A 19,049-nucleotide genomic window follows, 5' to 3' on the forward strand; every position below is an offset into this window, starting at 1 on the left:
CACACTACTATATTAAAAATGGATCACAGGACTTCCCAGGTGGCGCAGTGGTTGAGAGTCCGCCTGCCGATGCAGGGGACACGGGTTCGTGCCCCGGTCCGGGAAGATCCCACGTGCCGCGGAGCGGCTGGGCCCGTGAGCCATGGCCGCTGAGCCTGCGCGTCCGGAGCCTGTGCCCCGCAATGGGAGAGGCCACAACAGTGAGAGGTCCGCATACCGCAAAAAAAAAAAAAAAAAAAGGATCACAAACAAGGACCTACTGTACAGCACAGGGAATTCTGCTCAATGTTATGTAACAACCTAGATGGGAAAAGAATTTGAAAAAGAATAGACACAGGTATATGTATAACTGAATCTCTTTGCTGTACACCTGAAACTAACACAACATTGTTAATCAACTATACTCCAATATAAAATAAAAAGTTAAAAAAGAAAGAAAGAAAGAAAGAAAAGAAACCTCAGCGCTCAATGTCACAAAAAGAGGCCAAAGAGGCTATTTCTTTAGAGCTGCTGGTCTACTTCTTGGCACCTTGCCCCAGAGTTCTCTGTGAAATTTAGATTCACTCCTTTATGGATTCATTTGCTAAAGGTATACTATGTATAAAGTCAGGGCTGGGCACTAGAGAGAGGAACGTGAATAAGTCAAGACTTGCCTTCAAGATGGCAAAATGTGTGGTAAGTGCATTTATGGAGGTCAGGGAATATATGGAGGGTCAGGAAACCAAGAGAAGAAAGTGTCCCAGTTTTACCTGGGATGGACGTGGGGATTGGGGTGGGGAGACTTCACAGAGTGAAGATGAATTGATAATTCATCTCAAAGGAAGAATGAGGGGTGGGAGGGGCATTCCAGGCAGAGGGAACCCCACAAGGGAAAACAGGGCAGGAAATGGTGCCACACACTTGGCAAGTTCTAAACAGCGCACTCTGAGTGTGTTAACATTTGAACACTGATAACAGTCCTCAGGAGTCTATAAGCTAAGAGGGCTCCGAATGCCCCTGAAAGGCTCTGGAGAAACACCAGGTGGGTGGGCACTATTCGACTTCCAGACCTCATCGACTCCAACTCACTGCCTTGCCCTGGTGCTCCTCTCTCCTGGTGACTGATTTCTCCCAGGTCCCAGAGCCGGCGCTGGAGGCTTGCACTGCCCTTCCAACCAGGTGGATGAGAAAGGGATAGTGTTGAGAATAGAAACATAAACTCTACACAGTTACTGAAAGATGTTTTTAAAACAAAATATCCTTTAAAACAAGGAAGTTGTGGGGAGCAGGGGGAAAGGAGATATATTTATCTTGCCTCTGAAGGGTCTGAACAGCTTTCAGCACTGTCACCTTAATCAAATGAGACATTGACATGGAAACGTTTTTGGTTCTTTAAAAAATGAAACTGAGAGAAACGAGACAGGAAACCCCCCTCTCCAGACGCCGTGCTCAGCACTTTCACATACACCAGCCCAGTTCACCCTCACAGTGGCCCAACAAAATAGGTCCTAGTTGGTCCCATCTTAGAGTGGAGGAAACTAAGGCTCAGAGAGAGAGCTAGTGACTTGTCCATGGTCACACAGTAATAATATGGATAAGTGAAGTCTTGACTGACAACAACATCAAGTGACAGTTTAGGAGGCAAGTTTTTCTTTACGTTTCTGCCATTGGCAGTATTTCAATATTAAAAATGACAAATTATTGTACATGATTTGAAACCTAAAACTATAGCCTATATTTCTTTTATTTCTCCTGTTATGTCTAGCTCAGTGTTGGCGACAAAGTAGGTGCTCAGTTAATTCTTATTGGTAAATTGGCTGACAAATCAGTCTTGCTAATCAGCATCCAGTTATCATTTTACAACCTGGTTCTCTTTATAACATCTATTATGTTATAACTAACATGTATTCCTCTTTTCTAAGGCTCTCTTTTTTCTCTAGAGCACTGGTTCTCAACCGAGGGTGATTTTGCCTCTCAGGGGACATGTAGCAACGTCTGGAGACATTTTGGGTTGTCACAGCTGAGGTTGGGTGTTGCTACTGGCATCTAGTAGGCAGGAGCCAGGGATGCTGCTCAACGTCCCACAAGGCTCAGGACAGGCCCTGCCGCAAAGACTTATCTGTTTAAACCCAAGTGTTAATACTGTTGCTGTTGAGAAGCACTGGTGTGGAAGGTAGCAACATGGGAAAAGTGGTTGACTGAATTGTTGAGCCCACTTCTCTTGTGGAAGGTTCTAGACATCTTTCCTGCCTAAATGCATTTCACATAGTTCCCCCATTAGGGCAGAAGGCACAGTGCCGGGATCCACAGGCCAAAGCGGGCCTACAGCTGTGTTTCGTTTTGTTTGACCAATGGAGTGTTCAAATGTCTAAAAGATGTGTTGCCAACACTAAAAAGTCATGTGCTTTCAGAAAAAGATTGGGATTTCTACCTTCTCTTGAACAAGAAGGGTTGACAAACACTGGTCTCTTATTACTCCCTGATAGAGGTGATGTGTAAATATTTAACGGGCACAGTAGGGCAGTGGCCATGCAGGACACCCCACCGTCCAGAATGAACACCTACCATAAAGGACAGTGACAGTCCCCAGGGCTAGATGCCAGCCCCACCACCAACCCCGCCAGCTGGAGCTGAGGAGTGGCTGGTAGGGAGACGGGTACTCCCAACCCCTCCCTCTTGTCCCGTCACTACTGGGGCTGCCGCTTGTCACCTCACACTTACTCTAACATTTTTCTTATGCAGATTTAATGGGGAAATAAAGTCTTCCTCAAAGGTGTCAAAATAAAAAATAAGAGCTGCCCGTTTCAAGGAAAAAGACATTTTTACTTTTTCACTACTTCACTCCTTAAGTTCTATGCTTAGCCCCTGTAATCTTTGGATTTGTGGCCACTGCTCTGGCTTAAACAACTTCTCTTTTAAAATGCATAAATTCCCCAGAAGGGCTAAGGCTGGGGGGAACTTTTCCTTTCTATGAGCCTTTTTGCTTTCTCTTGGGGCATAGCTAAGGGTGCCCGCTCCGGGTTTCGGTGCTGGCAGTGGAATGAATAAGGTGAGTTTCGTTGGTGAGACTCAGGCAAAGCAGCTGTTGCAACACCTGGGGCCGTGGACTGAGAGCGGCTCACCTTGCTCCTTCCCGAAGGTGTCGGGGGCAGGGAGCCCTGCTGGTCCTTCCAGCTCTACTGGACACTCATTTCCTGTCCACCCTCTGGAGGCACAGAGGATTTCCAGAACGGCTGGCATTCGGCACTTGGGTGGAGCTTGGTCAAACAGAGCCCAGCCTGAAGGCATCGTTCCAGGAGACAGAGGAAAGGAGCAAAGAAAGACATCGAAAGGTGCCAAGACACTCGTTCTGCCTGCGGCCCGGCAGCAGTGGCCACCGTGTGCCCCACACAGACACTGGAGGTTCCTGACGCCTTTCTGTAGGCAATTATTCACAGGGGCAGTGGGTTGGGTGGGATCAAGCCCTAGACTAAAGCATAAATTCTTATGCCTATCCTCTGCCATTTTGCCAAAGTGACTTTCAAAAAATCCCTGACACCTTTTTAGATTAACTTCAGTTGTGCAGGAACAGAGCGTTTATTCTGCCCTGAGTGTTCTTCTGGTGAAGGACCATGCTTGTTTCCATTTGGTACTGAAAGGAAACCACCAACTTCTCAGGGGCATTTCTACCTTAAGGAGAAAAGTATCATGAGAAGGACAAAGGCTACGAGACCAGGAAGCTCAGTTCAGTGTTCTGTGACGACCTAGATGGGATGGGATGGGGGTGTGGGGTGGGAGGGAGGTCCAAGAGGAAGGGGATATAGGTATACATATAGTTGATTCACTTCACTGTACAGCAGAAACTAACACAACATTGTAAAGCAATTATACTCCAGTTAAAAAAAAAAAAAAGCTTATGAGACCAAGTCAATAACATTAACAATAATAATAACTCCATGCAATAAAGGCCGTTGCATGTATCACGCACTGTGCTAGTTGGTTTACATATACCATTTCTAATTCTCCCAAGGGTCCCACTAAGTAGCTATAACTAGTTCCTTTTTGTAGATGAGGAAACATGCCCCAACTAGTCCAAGGTCACGCAGCTAGTAAGTATTATGGCTGTGAGTCAATCTTGATTTGTCTGATCCCAAAGTCTGTGCTCATTGCTCTCCAAGATCTGCTAACCAAGACCCTCTAACTTCAGAGGTCACGTTAGACAGGTAAGAAGAAGGCCCACACCGAGTCCCAGCTGCAAGGGTCCTCTTGGCTTATTTGAAAGACACTTTGGACCAAGGAGGGGCAAGCCTCCTTTGAGAGGGGGTTGACCATCACTGTGTTCCCAAGACATTTGTCCTTTTCAGTCACTGTAATCACAGCCACAGTGACTATTGAGCATCCACGTTCCATGTACTGAACAAAGCTCTTTACGGGAGTGATCTTTCATTCTTTTCCCCATTTTTCAAATGATAAACAAACAAATAAACAAACCTCAAACAGATTAAGTTGCCTGCCTGATGTCAAAAGGAGAACAGAGTCCAATTTGTAGCAAAGACTCTGATCTCATGACCATGCTTTTCCACTCTACCCAGTTGTCTACCCCACTCCAGGATATGGCCTGGAAAACGCAGCCCCCGGTTAGTCCCTGAATTTTGCCTTCTGTGGTTGGAAAGAACCTATTGTGACATTTGACTCTGGTCTCAGAGTAATCCTGTTTCTTTTTGCCCACTGGGTATTTCTGTGGGTCTGTTCATCGGTACAGCTTCCTCCTTGGGGTGGTTTGCAAATGGCACTTCGGCCAGGTTCCCCAAGGCCACATCTCTCTCAAGAGGCATCAAAGCCCTTCTTGGGCCGCACAGAGGAGGCTGAAGAGGGAAGAAAGCAAACGGAAGATGTCGACACTTGCCTCCTCTCCGTCTCCATGACCCTCATTCTTATCAGAGAAATCTCGAAAGGCTCTGAGGTCTGTTTCCCCTGGAACTTAAAGTGTGGGATTGCACCACCGGGCCCCAGGGTGAGGGACAGGGAAAGCGATGCTAGAGCAGGTTAGTGTAAGGAGTTCAGCCTCACCTTGGTAAATGTCAGATTCACAAATCCGCCCTGGAAATTCAAGAGAAGGTTGGATTTTCGGAAGCCACAGTTCCCAGAGGATTGGGTTGCATTGGGGTCGATGTTGAAGTATTTCTGAGGTGAAAAAACCTAAACCAAATAAAATAGATTGGCTCAATGGAATGTCAAAAAAAACTCTAGCTGGGAGACCAGAAGCACAGGCTGGTAATTGAGCCTGAAACTCCAGGCTAGTGGGTGTTCACTGGAGAATTTCAAAGTCCCTGGAAGACACCTCTCATTTCCAAACTGTTATGTTTAAAAGACTTTTTTTAAAGAAGGAGTGCTCTCACAGAGAGGAGTTCCTCGATAGATAATTCATGGCAGGTATATTCTTGAAAAACCGTGTAGAATTTAATTTTTGTTCAAGCAAACATGTTGGGCGCTACAGGAAAGGTTTTGCTATCTAATGTACTTCTGTTTCAAATAAAAACCAAATGTGGAAGTTTTACTTGACATCGTAAAAACTGCAAAAAAAGGAAGAATTTTTATAGTGATTCTTTCAGTAAATCAAATAATCTAAGCCCCACTCCCACCCTCTCCAATCTTCTCATTCACCTGGATTTTTCATATTAATGTCACAGCTGGCTGGAACCACAAAGACCGTCTAATGCAAACCTCTCATTTCACAGGAAAGTTGCTGAGGCTTGGAAGTCATCCAGAGGAGCAGGGCCAGGCTGGGGTCAATGCTGGCCACATCCAACACTCTGCCCATGGTGGCTAAAAGTGGAGGGTGTGCATATTTAAAATTTTGGTGTGTGCCTTTCTTCATTCATACGGTCGCTATCAGTGTCTATTTTTGTACGTGTTCTAAAACAGATCCACCTCGTAACAGAGCACCTTGGAGAAAGAGGAGCCCGCAGATACCTATTTCATTCCAAGATACAGGATGCAGGGGAACGTTCATTTTCAGCAAGGCACTCCCCACTCAAACTTTTTGAAGCAGTGCTATAGTCCTGTGCCAGACTTACCGACTCCGTGTCTTGAACCGTCAGCTCTATCCCCATCTCTGCTTTGATACAGAGCTTGCTTCCGTTCAGAACTTGATAAATTCCAGTCTTGGCTGACGATGGCTGGGGTGCGAGGGTGGGCCTGGGAGCTATGGTGGCAGGCGAGGCTCTGTGGGTTGTGTTGGTGGGCTCTGGGGTGTGGGTGGGTTGAGTAGGCTTCTGACTGGTTGTGCTGTTGTGTGGTGTGGTGGACAATGTCGCTGGAAGGGTGGTCTGGTTACTGAGTTGGGTGGTTTTCCCAGTTGTGTGGCTGACGGTCGACGGCCTGGCTCCAGTTCTGTGGGCTGGCGGGGTGACGGTGGATGGTGGTGGACTGGGACCTGTGCTGGGGCTGATTGTAGCCTCAGTGACTGGAGCAGCCGTGTGTGACTTGTTGGGTGTGGCCAGGGTTGTGACTAGGGTGTGGGCTGTCGGGCTGGTGGAGGGGGTGCTGTCTGCAGTTACCAGGGAAGCTGTTGCTGGAATTTTTATGGTTGTGTGTGTGGTTAGGGTCTCAGAGGTGGATGCTGTGACAGCTATCTGAGAGGTGACATGCCCATCTGTTGACCTTGCTGCTAAAGTTTTCTGAGGCACACGGTGCGTTGGCTGCAGGAGACAAGGTTTTGTTGTGGTCTGTACTGTTGCAGGTGGAGAATAGCCTGTGATTTCTGGAAACGCTTTTGCTCTCACATGACCGCCATAATGCAAAATCACTGCAAATTAGGAAACGAAAATGTTAATACACCAACCAATGGCTCACATGAGTGAAGCCCTCCCCCACTCCACTTTAAGGTTTCTTCATTAAAAATTAACATGTGTTTTTCAGATTTGGGGGAAATTTACAAGGAAATAACAGTGAAGTGAAGGTCACTCAAAATTCTACCACAAGGCCACAATTTTAACGTTTTGGTTGCACCCATGTTTTTACAGGGTTGTGAGCATACTGGAGATATTCTTCCCATTTCTCTGTGTGGGGTGTGGTACTATCACCCCAGCGAGCATGCTCAGCTAGATATCTAAGTGCCAATGCCTCTTCATTTTCCATCTTCAAATGTGAATCCAGACAGTTCCTGGATAGAGTGTGCTCCTGGGTAGGGTGCTGCTGTGATGACCTGATAGAGCTGGGGCAGCATGAATAACAGTAATAAAGATTTACACAGACTTGTATAGTTTTCAGAGAATCATATAATCCCAGGTTTGAAAGGGACCTTAAAGATTATCTAGTACAAACCCTAATCTGATGTGTGAATTGTACTGTTGGATATTTGCCATGTGTTCCGCCAATCTATGCATAATTACCTCCAATGACAAGAGATTCAGTTCCCTTCCATTTTTTATTTCACCATCAGTTTTCTTTTCTTTTAATAAATTTATTTATTTATGGCTGCGTTGGGTCTTCGTTGCTGTGTGCGGGCTTTCTCTAGTTGCGGCGAGCAGGGGCTACTCTTCCTTGTGGTGCGTGGGCTTCTCATTGTGGTGGCTTCTCTTGTTGTGGAGCACGGGCTCTAGGCACTTGGGCTTCAGCAGTTGTGGTGTATGGGCTCAGTACTTGTGGCTCACGGGCTCTAGAGCACAGGCTCAGTAGTTGTGGCGCATAGGCTTAGTTGCTCTGTGGCATGTGGGATCTTCCTGGACCAGGGCTCGAACCTGTGTCCCCTGAACTGGCAAGCGGATTCTTAACCACTGAGCCACCAGGGAAGCCCCGCCATCAGTTTTCAAAATGTACCCCAGTTTCTGTCATTCCCTTACTTAACCTTTAGAGTAGCGCAGACTTTTCCAACTAAGGAATTAAATTAATCCATAAGTGCTCTGATATATCTGGTGTGCAATTCTTCATGGTTTGGCTTAAATGTCAGCTCCTCAAAGAGTCTTCCCCATCCTTCCCACATGAAACAGCTCCCCATCCCCACAATTCTCCATCACAGTATTATATTCATTGCCTTCACTGCATTAATCACAGCTTGTAATTATATAAGGGGACGGTATTCAAATATTTAACAATAAGCCTGTTCAGACAGTGTGTACCAGCAGAATATCAGCCCTGATTTTATGTTTATTTATTAATTGTGCCTCTCTCCCACTAGATGAAAAGCAAGCTCAAGGTGGGAACTGTGGGTAATTTTTTTCACCACCAGTGCCTGTGCAGAGAAGGTATTCAGTGGATACGGAATGAATGAATAAATAACAGAATGTGTAAATGGTGGTTACAGCATTGTAGACCTCCTAGGGTTATTAACAGGCTCAAACAAGGTGGTTTGAGTGGAAGCCTTCCTGGACTATTAAGCATACCTAGAGTGTGTATTATCGTCATAGGTTCTCTCCTGGGTCATCCCTTCAGGGCCGAAGGCCTCTGAATCTTTTTCAACCAGAATAGTTCTATCCTTGTCTCCTTCCAAGCACAGAGCAAGCCAGAAATTAGACAACTGCAGGTGATGTCCCTTGGGAGCTTACGATCAGGTACACTGAGAGATGGCACTGTCTCTTCAATGCTATGGTTTCACTATGTTTATGCATTGTATTTTCACTCATTGGAGCTGTTACTGCCCGGTGCTGAGCAGTGACTTGGAAAAACACGGGGAAAAGGGAAAGAAGATCACTCTACGCTGGTGTTTATAAAGTCCTGAATTTCACATCGAATTAAAGTCATCCATAAACACCTTTACTATCTCTCCCTTTCATCCAATACATTTCTAGGTGGGTACTTTCCCCATAGCAATAAAAATTCCAAGTTACTGAACACTTACTACATGGCAGGCCTCAGGTCGAGGGTCTTATTTCACCAGCTCTTCTCAAAAACCCCCTGACGGGTACTAATCTTTATCTGTCTTTCAGATGAGGAAACTCAGGTTTAGAAAATTCTATTAACTTGACCATAATCACACAACTAGTAAATTTTGAAGCTGAGACTCAAGCCCCTGTCTGAACCAAAGCCTGCCCTTGGATCTGGGCATGGGTGGAGGTGGTGCGTGTCACTGGGAAGAATGGTAAGAGAAGAGACAAAAGCAGAGGAGAGAAGAGTAGGGTGCCCCTCCAGTGACCCCAGTTCACTAAACCATCATAATGGTGGTCCTCAGAGAGTCTTTCAAAGGCCCACATGCTAAAACAGTGATTATTTTCCAGAAGAAAAGGCTAACTTGAAGCCCAGTAGTAGCACTTATAAATTATTTCTGCACAGCTGGTTTGCAAAATGGGAAAGACAAAAGTATCAGTTCAAAATGCCTTTGATAACCTTTAAAGAAGACATTATTCATGACATTAAGTTACTTGAGACTATTACTAAAGAGTCTTTTCTTGTATCTAAAATGTTTACTTGGACAATTGAAATGTATGATATTTGAGAGTTGCAGATTTTATGGGCTATAGATTTACTTCACCAATCTTTGTAAAATCATACGTGGAGCCTTTATGCCCATACTGTAGAGCTTGGAGCAAGATTTTTCCTTTCAAGATTGTTATGAAGGTTGACAGTTGTTGAAGATTTATTTGCATAATTCATTTGGGCTGAACCTGAGTTGCTGTTCCCTGGGTCAAAAACCCAACAGGAACACAGTTAGGGTCATAGTATTACTATGAAGAAATAGAATTCACTCCCAGATGTGGTATCTAGGAATATCTTGTAGTAAAAAGCAAAGATTGCTGCAGAGAACTCCAGGAGACTGGGAACCACCTGACTTTTGCTCTCCTGGAAGATTAGGTCCTTGATAAAATCCCACTGTGTACAGCTTATGCTTATGAACTAAAGCAAATCTTCTCAACTGAGTAGAATTTCCTCAACTGAGTAGCACACCCTTTCAAAGGGGGAGCCTTCCTCATAATGCAATTAGAACTCCTCTCTCAGCAGTGATGAATGAACTCAAGTAAGGGAAAAAAGCACATTGGCCATTCATGAACGCACAGCACCCCAAACAGGACAAGAAGACTCACGGTACACTGTCAAGTGTGCTTGGTATATAGGAAGTCTTTGTGAGGTGTCTGGAGGTGATGGTGTCTCCATATGGTATGTGACCTTGAGGCGGACAGGAGCCTGGGCTGGTAGGTGGCAGGAACAAAAGTGACTGAAAGTAACAGAGTGTGTTACAATTAAACAAGTCTGGGAAATATTGTTCTAATATTCTTCTCTTTCTCTACTCTGGTCCCTCCCCTCCTCTCCTCATCTCCCTGTAGGAGTGTGGGGTATAAAAGATGGGCAGGCAGTTAGATGGAAATTTGACAGAGGTAGCTATGCTGTGCATTGAAATACATCCCAGAAAGTCCATATGTTTGTTAGGTACTCAATGGAAATAATGCTCTGAAAAATACTCTGTTTTACAAAATCTATGTTTATGACCACACATATATGACCAATCTTGGTCAAAATTGGGTCATAGTTTTTCAATGGGATCTTTGGCCTAAAGGTTTAGTCAAGTTCACTGGTCTGTCTGAAAACCACAAACTGGGCAGTGGGCAGAAGCAAGGGCAGGGCACAGCTCAGACTCTCTCAGTTCTCCTTCTACTCAGAAGAATACAGCCTGAAGTCCACACGCTGATTTGCGAAGCTCCCACTCCCAGAACCTCAGCGTCTCCTCTCCAGGATTCAAGAGACTCAGCAAATGAGTACCCCGGAGCCTTAACCCCTTGTTTGTATTCCTCTAGATGGTGAACTGCAGGAAGGGGCGTGAGAATGTTTTGGTTTCCCTACAACTCGCAGGAGGAGTGAGAGATAACCCATCGGCCAGGCCCTGGCAAAGCCAGTGACCACACAAGAACTGCTTCTTTAGGTATTTCCCAGACAGTCGGGCCTTCCCAGAGAGCCTTAGTTTGGTTTCCCCGCCACACCCAATTCAGCAGATACAGAGGCGCCTCCTCTGAGCCAAGCTCCAGGCCAGGCACTGGGGTTAGGTCTTTGTTCTCAGGGGGGCAAAGCCTTGTGAGGCAGACACAGAAATGGACTATACTCCTCGGTGTGACAAGTGTTATTATTATTATTTTAATAAATTTATTTGTTTATTTATTTTTGGCTGCATTGGGTCTTTGTTACTGTGTGCAGGTTTTCTCTAGTTGCGGCGAGCGGGGGCCACTCTTTGTTGCGGTGCATGGGCTTCTCATTGCGGTGGTTTCTCTTGTTGCGGAGCACGGGCTCTAGGCACGGGCTTCAGTAGTTGTGGCACGTGGGCTCAGTAGTTGTGGTTTGCGGGCCCAGTAGTTGTGGCGCACGGGCTTACTTGCTCCGCGGCATGTGGGATCTTCCCGGACCAGGGCTTGAACCCGGAACCCCTGCATTGGCAGGTGGATTCTCAACCACTGCTCCACCAGGGGAGCCCAGGTGTTATTACTGAAGCAGGCCCTGAGTCCTATGGGGTGAGGTGGGGAATCCATCACAAGGAGAAATTCTTCAGGCAGACAGGAAAGTAGATGGCATCCCACAGGCAGGAGAAAGAGTATGTGTAAAGGCATGGGGCTTCAGAGCCTGGAATGTCTCTGCAGAACAGCAGAGTCAGCATCATGGGAGCTTGGGAGGGTGTGAGGAGGGGTCAGGAGGAGGGCCAGCAGGGAGCAGACCTGGCAGGTCTCAGAGGCTACCTTTTGCAGAGCTCTAAGGAGCACAGCTGGGGAGTAGATGGAGTGCCGTGGCCATGTCCAGGGGCAGGGAGTCGAGCTTAACTCCTGAGCACTTTCTCTGGCACCTCCCCGGGCAGCAGAGGTAGCCCTAGCTGGATGCGGCAGGAAGACGGTTTCTGGATGTGTGGGGCAGCAGGGGTGGGCCCTTGACAAGGTTCTGCTCACAGTTTCACAGTTTAATCTTAGGCCTTTTAGCAGAGAGATGTAAATCCTGCCTCTGTCAGTTTTCTGTGGGACTTGAGGCTCAAAGAAAACCCTTGAGCAGAAGGGGCTCTAGCCCTGTGTCAGAGACTGCTGGCTGACTACGCCAAAATCCAGTCTCTCCTTTTTCCTTAGTAACTGAGCCATGAGTTTAAGCTGAGCACTTGCTGCATGGAATAAAGCCCCCCATCTCTAAGTCTCCTTTCCAGATGGGTAGGAATGTGACTGAGTTCAAGTCAAAGCAATACAAGTGGTAGGGTTATGTGGGCCTCTGGGAAGGTTGCTTGAAGGGAGCTCAGTCACCTAGGGGGCCTCTCTATTGCCTTCCTGTTTCCTCCTTTAATCAGGCTGCAATGTGTATGTGATGGCTGGAGCTCCAGCAGACATCTAGAACCATGAGGAGACCTTGCAGGTGGAAGTCACACATTGGATGGTGGGTCCACAAGAATGAGTCCCCACACAGACCTGGTCTGAATTCCTCTGGACTTGTTTTCACTTGAGACAGAAACAAACACTTATCTTGTTTAATTCACTATTTGGCGCTTGTCTCTTATGTGCAGCTGAACCTAAATTTAACTGATACAAACTTAAATCTCCTCATTTTATGGGGTTCGAATTTGAGATCAGGGAAGCAAAGTGACTGTATAAAGATTACATAGTTAGCTTACCTAAAAGCTTTGTCTCTCCAAGCAAAATGTCGAATGGTTTTTGCTCACATGCAATTCAACAAGTATTTCTTGAACATATGCATGTAGAAGTATAGTGCAGAAGTGCAGAGCATGGACCCCGAAGGTGAACTTCCTGGGTGCAAATCTCAGGGCTGCCATCTGTTAGCTGAGCGCCCATGTTCACCTCTAAGAATGCACAACTCAGAGACGAAAGGGCAACGTGGGCATTTCCTTTCCACCTGCCTGTGCATTTATCTCACGTTCATTGCCCTCCTGAATCCACCAGTCATCTGCCAGCCATTGAATTGGTGCCCACAGACAGGTCACTGAGGGTTACTGCTACATTGAAATCGTCTGCATTTTTATTGGCTTGCTCTGCTAAATATAATGATTAATTTTCATTTTGCCTCCAAAAGAATGTGAAACTCTAATTCTGAAAGTGTGGCACAAAGAAAAACAGCCTGGATTAGGGTCGCTGGCCTGACCTTTCACCCAACTTTCATGACAATTCGTGTTACACTCAAGTGCAGCTGTGTCTCCCATTTGAGCGTGTTAGTGAGGCCATGTGGACAGAGCTAGTTCCCTCACATGTTCAAGTCAGTGGTAGTGGAAGGAATTGTGAATCAACCAGCTAACTTGATAAAGCACATAAGAGGACTCAACGTCCTAGGGAGAAAATGTTCTTGGTGAAAGCAGGGGGCACAGACATAAAAGAATCATTAAAATCTCAGCTTCCCAGACAGTCTCTTTGATCTGACCTATACTGGTAATGAAACAAGAAATCTTTGATGCCCTGGCTTACATCTTTCTGAGACGGCAGTTTGTCAGACCACATCTCGTTCATCTTCACAACTCGCTGTTACATAACATACACATAGCGCTCCATTTAAGAAAAGCAGAAAAAGCAAGGCATGACGTGATTTCCCCAGGCTCTTGGCAAGAGCCCCATTTCTAAGCCCTGGCCCAGTTCTCCATCTCTTAAATCGAAGAGATTTGTACAAACTCTCCCTAATCAGGTGCCTACAGACCATTTGGGAACGAGGGGCAGCGTCACTGTCTTCCAGGGTGGACACCTACGCTGCCTGACTCATGGAAAACAAGTCCAAACTGTGAAAGCCTCTGGAAAAGAAAATGAAGGTGTGCTCCACACGTAAGGTAATAAAGAGGCATTCCCGAGTCAAATACCCACAGTAGCTGAAGCCACTACAGCCATCTCCAATCTGTCCTGCCCCACCTTGGTCACTGGCACTAGAATGCATTTACATTTAACAGGACCGGATGTGGCAGGGTCACCATGGAAAGTCATGTGTGTCACTCACCGGCCAGGGACACGAAGAGCACCACCACTGCAGACAGCTGCCAGGACATGACTGGGGAGCCAGGGAGTATCGCTGCCTCGCCAAGGGACTGCTAGGCTCAGCGCTCAGCAAGGCTGGGTCTTCCGAATGGTGCAAGGCTAATTCCAGGGCAGGCTCTGGCAACAAAGTAGACACCTCCTTCTGCCCCTTATAACTTGTGGCAGAGAAAACAAAGTCACTTGCGTTATGAGAACTGAAAGGCCCTCCCAAGTGGTATGCTGAGAGGGGAGGGAAACCACAAGTGGCTCTTGTGTGAAGGCAGGCACTTTCGTCTCTGCCTTTAGTGTTTGTGAGCGACGGGATGGGGGATGGGGCATGTCCCCCAGCCAAGGTGAAGGGCATCTGAGATCATTTTGCACAAGAGGTGGTGGATCTGTGGCAGTGTCTGCTTCCTTCTCTCATAAGTTGGGTCTCCATTTTTCTCTAAGATCTTGAGTACATTTCTGTAAACCCAGAGACCCTTCTCAGCCAGGAGAAAACCAGTCCCTCAGTCTTGAGGGTGAGCAGGAGTCAAAACTCCATGGGTACAGTGCTGTCTGTCTCTGTGTGTTTTCACAAGAAGTCTGAGGCAGCCCTGTTCTCTGCTCAAGGCAGCCTCACCTGGGAACTTCACCTTGTGGGGAGGGGTCAGTGTGACCTCAGGAATCAGGGAGATCTGGGTTTGAATCTGGCTCTGCCAACTCACCGGCTGTATGACCTTGGGTAACCTCTCTGAGCCTCGGTTTCTTCTGTTGTATAACAGGGATAACAATGACTACTCTCAGGTGGTTTTCCTGGAACACAAATAATATTGAATATCTTCAAAAGGCAACCTCTTCATGTCTTATCTCCTTCCTCTATTAATTAGACAAAACAATGGTGGTCTCTCTCCCAGAGCTGTGAGTCCCCGTGAGGAACACACATATAGGCAGTTTATCAGGATACCCTCCTGATTACTAGGTTTAGGGCTTTCAGTTTAGTCTCAAACCATTTCCTGAAAAACAACTTTGGCAACTATTTTATCTTACTACGTTGCTGTAATCAAGCAAATTTAACAAAGCAAGGGGTGTGTTTCCAAATTGAATTTTTATGGTGGAAGGTGAAGATTAATTTGTGTCAGTTGACCTAATTTCAGCTACTTGCTATCTAGAATTCTGGACTTTGAGTCAATTTATTCAACAGACAATAATTAAGCAGATACTCTGTGCCAGACACTCTTCTTATTCCATTTAAGCCCCACAGCCTCTCTATGTGGGCACTATAGTATTATTGTTGTCCCATTTCACAGATGGGGAAACTGAGCATAGAGAGGTCAAGTGACTTGCCTAGAATCACTTAGATAATAAATGAAGAAGCTGGGCTATGAATCCAGTCGGCTTGAAAGTCTAGGATTTTAAGCACTATGTTGTACTACAGCTGAAGAGGTGCTCTGGACTAGAATATAATATACGCTTTCAAGTTGCTTACTGCCTAGTTGAGAAACATTTATTGATATAAATAGCTAGAGAGCGACTGATCAATTGTTTGCTACTTAGAAACACACTAGATGAGGAAAGGAATAGTCAGAGATGACTTTGTAGGCGTTGAACCTTGGAGAGACTGAAGGTCATAGAGGATCTGGGTAGTTGGAGAATAGCAATAATAATAGCAGTAATAATGGTTTCCATATAAGGACTCCCTATTACGTGCCTGACACTGTGTAATGCATATGGTACCTCTACAGGGTAGATTTTTTTAATCCCCACTTTACTGATGTGGAAAATGAACCACCCAGCATCACATAACAGGCTAAAATTTGCATCATGCCTTGTCTAGCCCTGAAGCCTGTGCCCTTTCTGCTGGCTACCGGAGCAAAATCTCTTGAGTGGTGATAAGCCTGACTGGAGGGGCCTGGGGAGTTATTTTCTTAGTGGTTGCCCTGAAGATTACTGTACATCTCAGCCTATAGCAATCTAGTTTGGATTAATACTATCTTAACTTCAATAGTATATAAAAACTTTGCTTCTATCTATTTCCATTGTCTCCCCTTCCTTTTTGCTATTATTGCCATATAAACTACATCTTTATTCATTGTATACCCACCATCATGGGTTTATAATGATTGCTTTATGAAGTTGTCTTTTATATCAGATAAGAGAAAAAGGAGTTACAAACAACGCTATACAGGAAATGTTTGTGTTCCCTCAAAATTCATATACAGAAGCTCTAATGTGGTGGTATTGGAAGGTGGGGACTTTGGGAGGTAATTAGATTATGAGGGTGGAGCCCTCATGATGGGATTAGTGTCCTTAAAGGAAGAGGAAGAGAGCTAGTTCTCTCTCTGCTCTCCACCACGTAAGGATAGAGTGAGAAAGCAGCTGTCTACAAGCCAGGAAGTTGGCCCTCACCAGAATGCCACCATGCTGGCACCCTGATCTCAGACTTCCCAGTCTCCAAACTTGTGAGAAATAAATCTGTTGTTTAAGTCATTCAGTCCATGGTGATTTGTTACAGTAGCCAGAGCTATGACAAACAAAAAAATATACCTATAACGTCTTCTATATTTGCCTATGTAGTTACATTTATTGGTGCTCTTTATTTCTTCATGTGGATTTGAGTTACTGTCTAGTAACCTTTCATTTCTGAAGGATTCCTTTTAGCATTTCTTGTAGGGAAGGTATGTTAGTGACAAATTATCTCAGTTGTTGTTTATCTGGAATGTCTTAATTTCTCCTTCAGTTTTGAAGGACAGTTTTGTGGATATAGAATTCTTAATTGACAGTCTTTTTCCTTTCAGCACTTTAATATATCCTCTCACTGCCTTCTGGCCTTGATGGTTTCGGATGGGAAATCTCTTATTGAGAATTCCATATGATTTGAGATGTGGATGAGCTCATTGCTGAAAAAATTATCCTTTCTTCACTCTATTGCTTTTGTACCTTTGTTGAATATCAGTTGTCCACACGTATATGGGTCTATCCTGTTCCACTGATATAATTTTCTATCTTTATGTCAAGATCAAATTGCCTTGATTGCTGTAACTTTACAATAAACCTTGAAATCAGGTATTATTAGCCCTCCAACTTTGTTCTACAACATTCTTTTAGCTTCTGCCTTTCCATTCCCTAATTCTCTCTCTTATGCTTTAAATTAGCCAATAAAGAGTGAACCTGTGAAACCCTAAACACCCCACCCTTGGGCCCTAACAAAGGCAGAGCCCCAGGTCTGTGCTCTCTGTCTCTCAACCTGTGACCTTGCTTCATGGCCCTTGAGTGTGCTGTGTACTCTCCAGGACCTATGAGTAGTAAATCTTGTTCCTCAAAGTCCCCTGATGGTTTCTGGCTGAAGTGTGTACTGCAATCATTATAAGAACCACACGGGCTAGTCCAGCCACAACACTGGCCCCACAAGCTTGGTGAGTGCCTCAGGTGTTCCTAGTTCCTAGGCAAGAGCATCACCATCAACAGGATGGGACCAAACAGCAGGGGGGAACACAATTCAGCCCATAACAATGGTCTGTCTTGTTAAATGTTCCATGTGAACTTAAGAAGAATGTGTGTATTCTTTTGTTGTTGGATTCAGTGTTCTATAAATGTTATTAGGTTAAATTGGTTGACAGTGTTGTTCAAGTATTCTATATTCTTACTGATTTTTTCTTTATTGTTTTATCAATTCTTACAAGAGAGGAGTTGAAATATCAGATTAAATTGTGGATTTTATTCCTCTTTGCAGTTCTGTCTTTGCTTTGTGTATTCCAAAGCTCTGTTATTGATGTGTAAATATTTAGGATTGGTATGTCCTCTTGACGGATTAACCGCTTTATTTTATTTTTTTTTGCGGTACGCGGGCCTCTCACTGTTGTGGCCTCTCCTGTTGTGGAGCACAGGCTCCGGACGCGCAGGCTCAGCAGCCATGGCTCACGGGCCTAGCCACTCCGGGGATCTTCCTGGACCGGGGCACGAACCCGCGTCCGCTGCATTGGCAGGCGGACTCCCAACCACTGCGCCACCAGGGAAGCCCAACATATTCTTATTCTTTTTATATTTAAATAGTCAATTTTCTTTTAAGGAGACATAAATAATGAGGGGAAAAAGCTTCAGTACTTACTTATGTGATTACCATTTCCTGCAGTCTTCACTCCTTTGTGTAGACCCTTGAGTTTGTTGTTGCTACAGTTAGCCTAAGTACACCATGCACTTCAGATTCCTCAAGTGTTACCTGTGTTTAAGGTATGGCATTGTTTGACCAAACGTTTTTCTCAATGTGTGCTCCACTCTCAGCTTTAGGTCTTCCCTGGTATGTGTCAGAGTCTCTCCATGCCCTTGTAGCTCTCCCAGCAGACTCCACTGTTACTTGATAGTCAGTGCTTGTTAGCCTGGGGCTGGGGACTGAGCCATGAGGTGCTCTGTTCTGATTAAGTCTCAGGCAGGCAGGCACTCTGTCCCTGGGTCTTGAGGGGGTGTGACCTTCAAAGTGTTTCTACCCTCCCCCAGCAGTTTTGGGCACAGCACATATTCCCACCTCTCTCCCAGGATCAGAGGTTTGGTTTTTATTCCATTATTTTCCCCCAGCTGCAGTTGGATTTACCAGCCCTGTAAGGATGTGTTTATTGCCTGTTCTTGGACAGCTGGTTCTACTTTTGTTCTGTTGGAAATATGGGGCAATAGGATCCAAGCCTTGTCTCATGTCTTTCCTGCAGCAACTGATATTCCCCTTCCCCAGGCTATGCCCTCAAGGATGCTTTCTCAGGACTTTTGCTAATCTTTTTTGTGAGTGCCCAGTGAGACCACTGGAGGAGAAAAGCCTGTAAGTGGATGCAAATATTCATTATATCTATGGCCCCTTGGTTTTTATTTTCTCTTGCAAGCCTACACTGGGCCACAAATTTAGCAGAACTCTCTTTGCCAGCGTACAGCAGTGCCTGCTCCAGGTAGGCAAGTGCTTGGAGTTCCATCTCTCTTTGTAGGTGCCTGTCTTTCCTTGGTCTTCAGGCTATATGGGTGCCCGGTGAACTCAGCTCTCTCATGGGTCCACAAAAAGTTGTGAATTTGCATATTTTCCAGATTTTCTGATCTTGCAAGTGTGGGGATAGTTCTCTTTCTAGATTTCTACATCTCAAGCAGAAGATATTATTTTTAATAGCTGCACAGAGTTCCATTGTATGTCAGTACAATATTTTATCAATCGGCTTTTTATATTTAATATATTTGTTA

At 45.4% G+C, this 19,049-nt stretch overlaps 1 protein-coding gene across 2 annotated transcripts in view; it reads right to left on the reverse strand.

The window, feature by feature from the left end:
* LAMP3 (lysosomal associated membrane protein 3) overlaps positions 1-14,017 on the reverse strand; it is a 34,788-nt gene extending 20,771 nt beyond the window's left edge. For both annotated transcript variants that reach the window (XM_079922512.1, XM_079922511.1), the window contains exons 1-3: positions 13,840-14,017; positions 6,036-6,766; positions 5,029-5,157 (exon numbers count right to left, since the gene is read on the reverse strand). In XM_079922512.1, the coding sequence (XP_079778638.1) occupies positions 5,029-5,157; positions 6,036-6,766; positions 13,840-13,888 (909 nt within the window). In that variant the 5' untranslated portion in view covers positions 13,889-14,017. The remainder of the gene's footprint in view (positions 1-5,028; positions 5,158-6,035; positions 6,767-13,839) is intronic.
* Between the last annotated feature and the right edge of the window lie 5,032 nt (positions 14,018-19,049).

The sequence above is a fragment of the Stenella coeruleoalba genome (genome assembly GCF_951394435.1).
Source record: "Stenella coeruleoalba genome assembly, chromosome: 5".
NCBI lineage: Eukaryota > Metazoa > Chordata > Mammalia > Artiodactyla > Delphinidae > Stenella > Stenella coeruleoalba.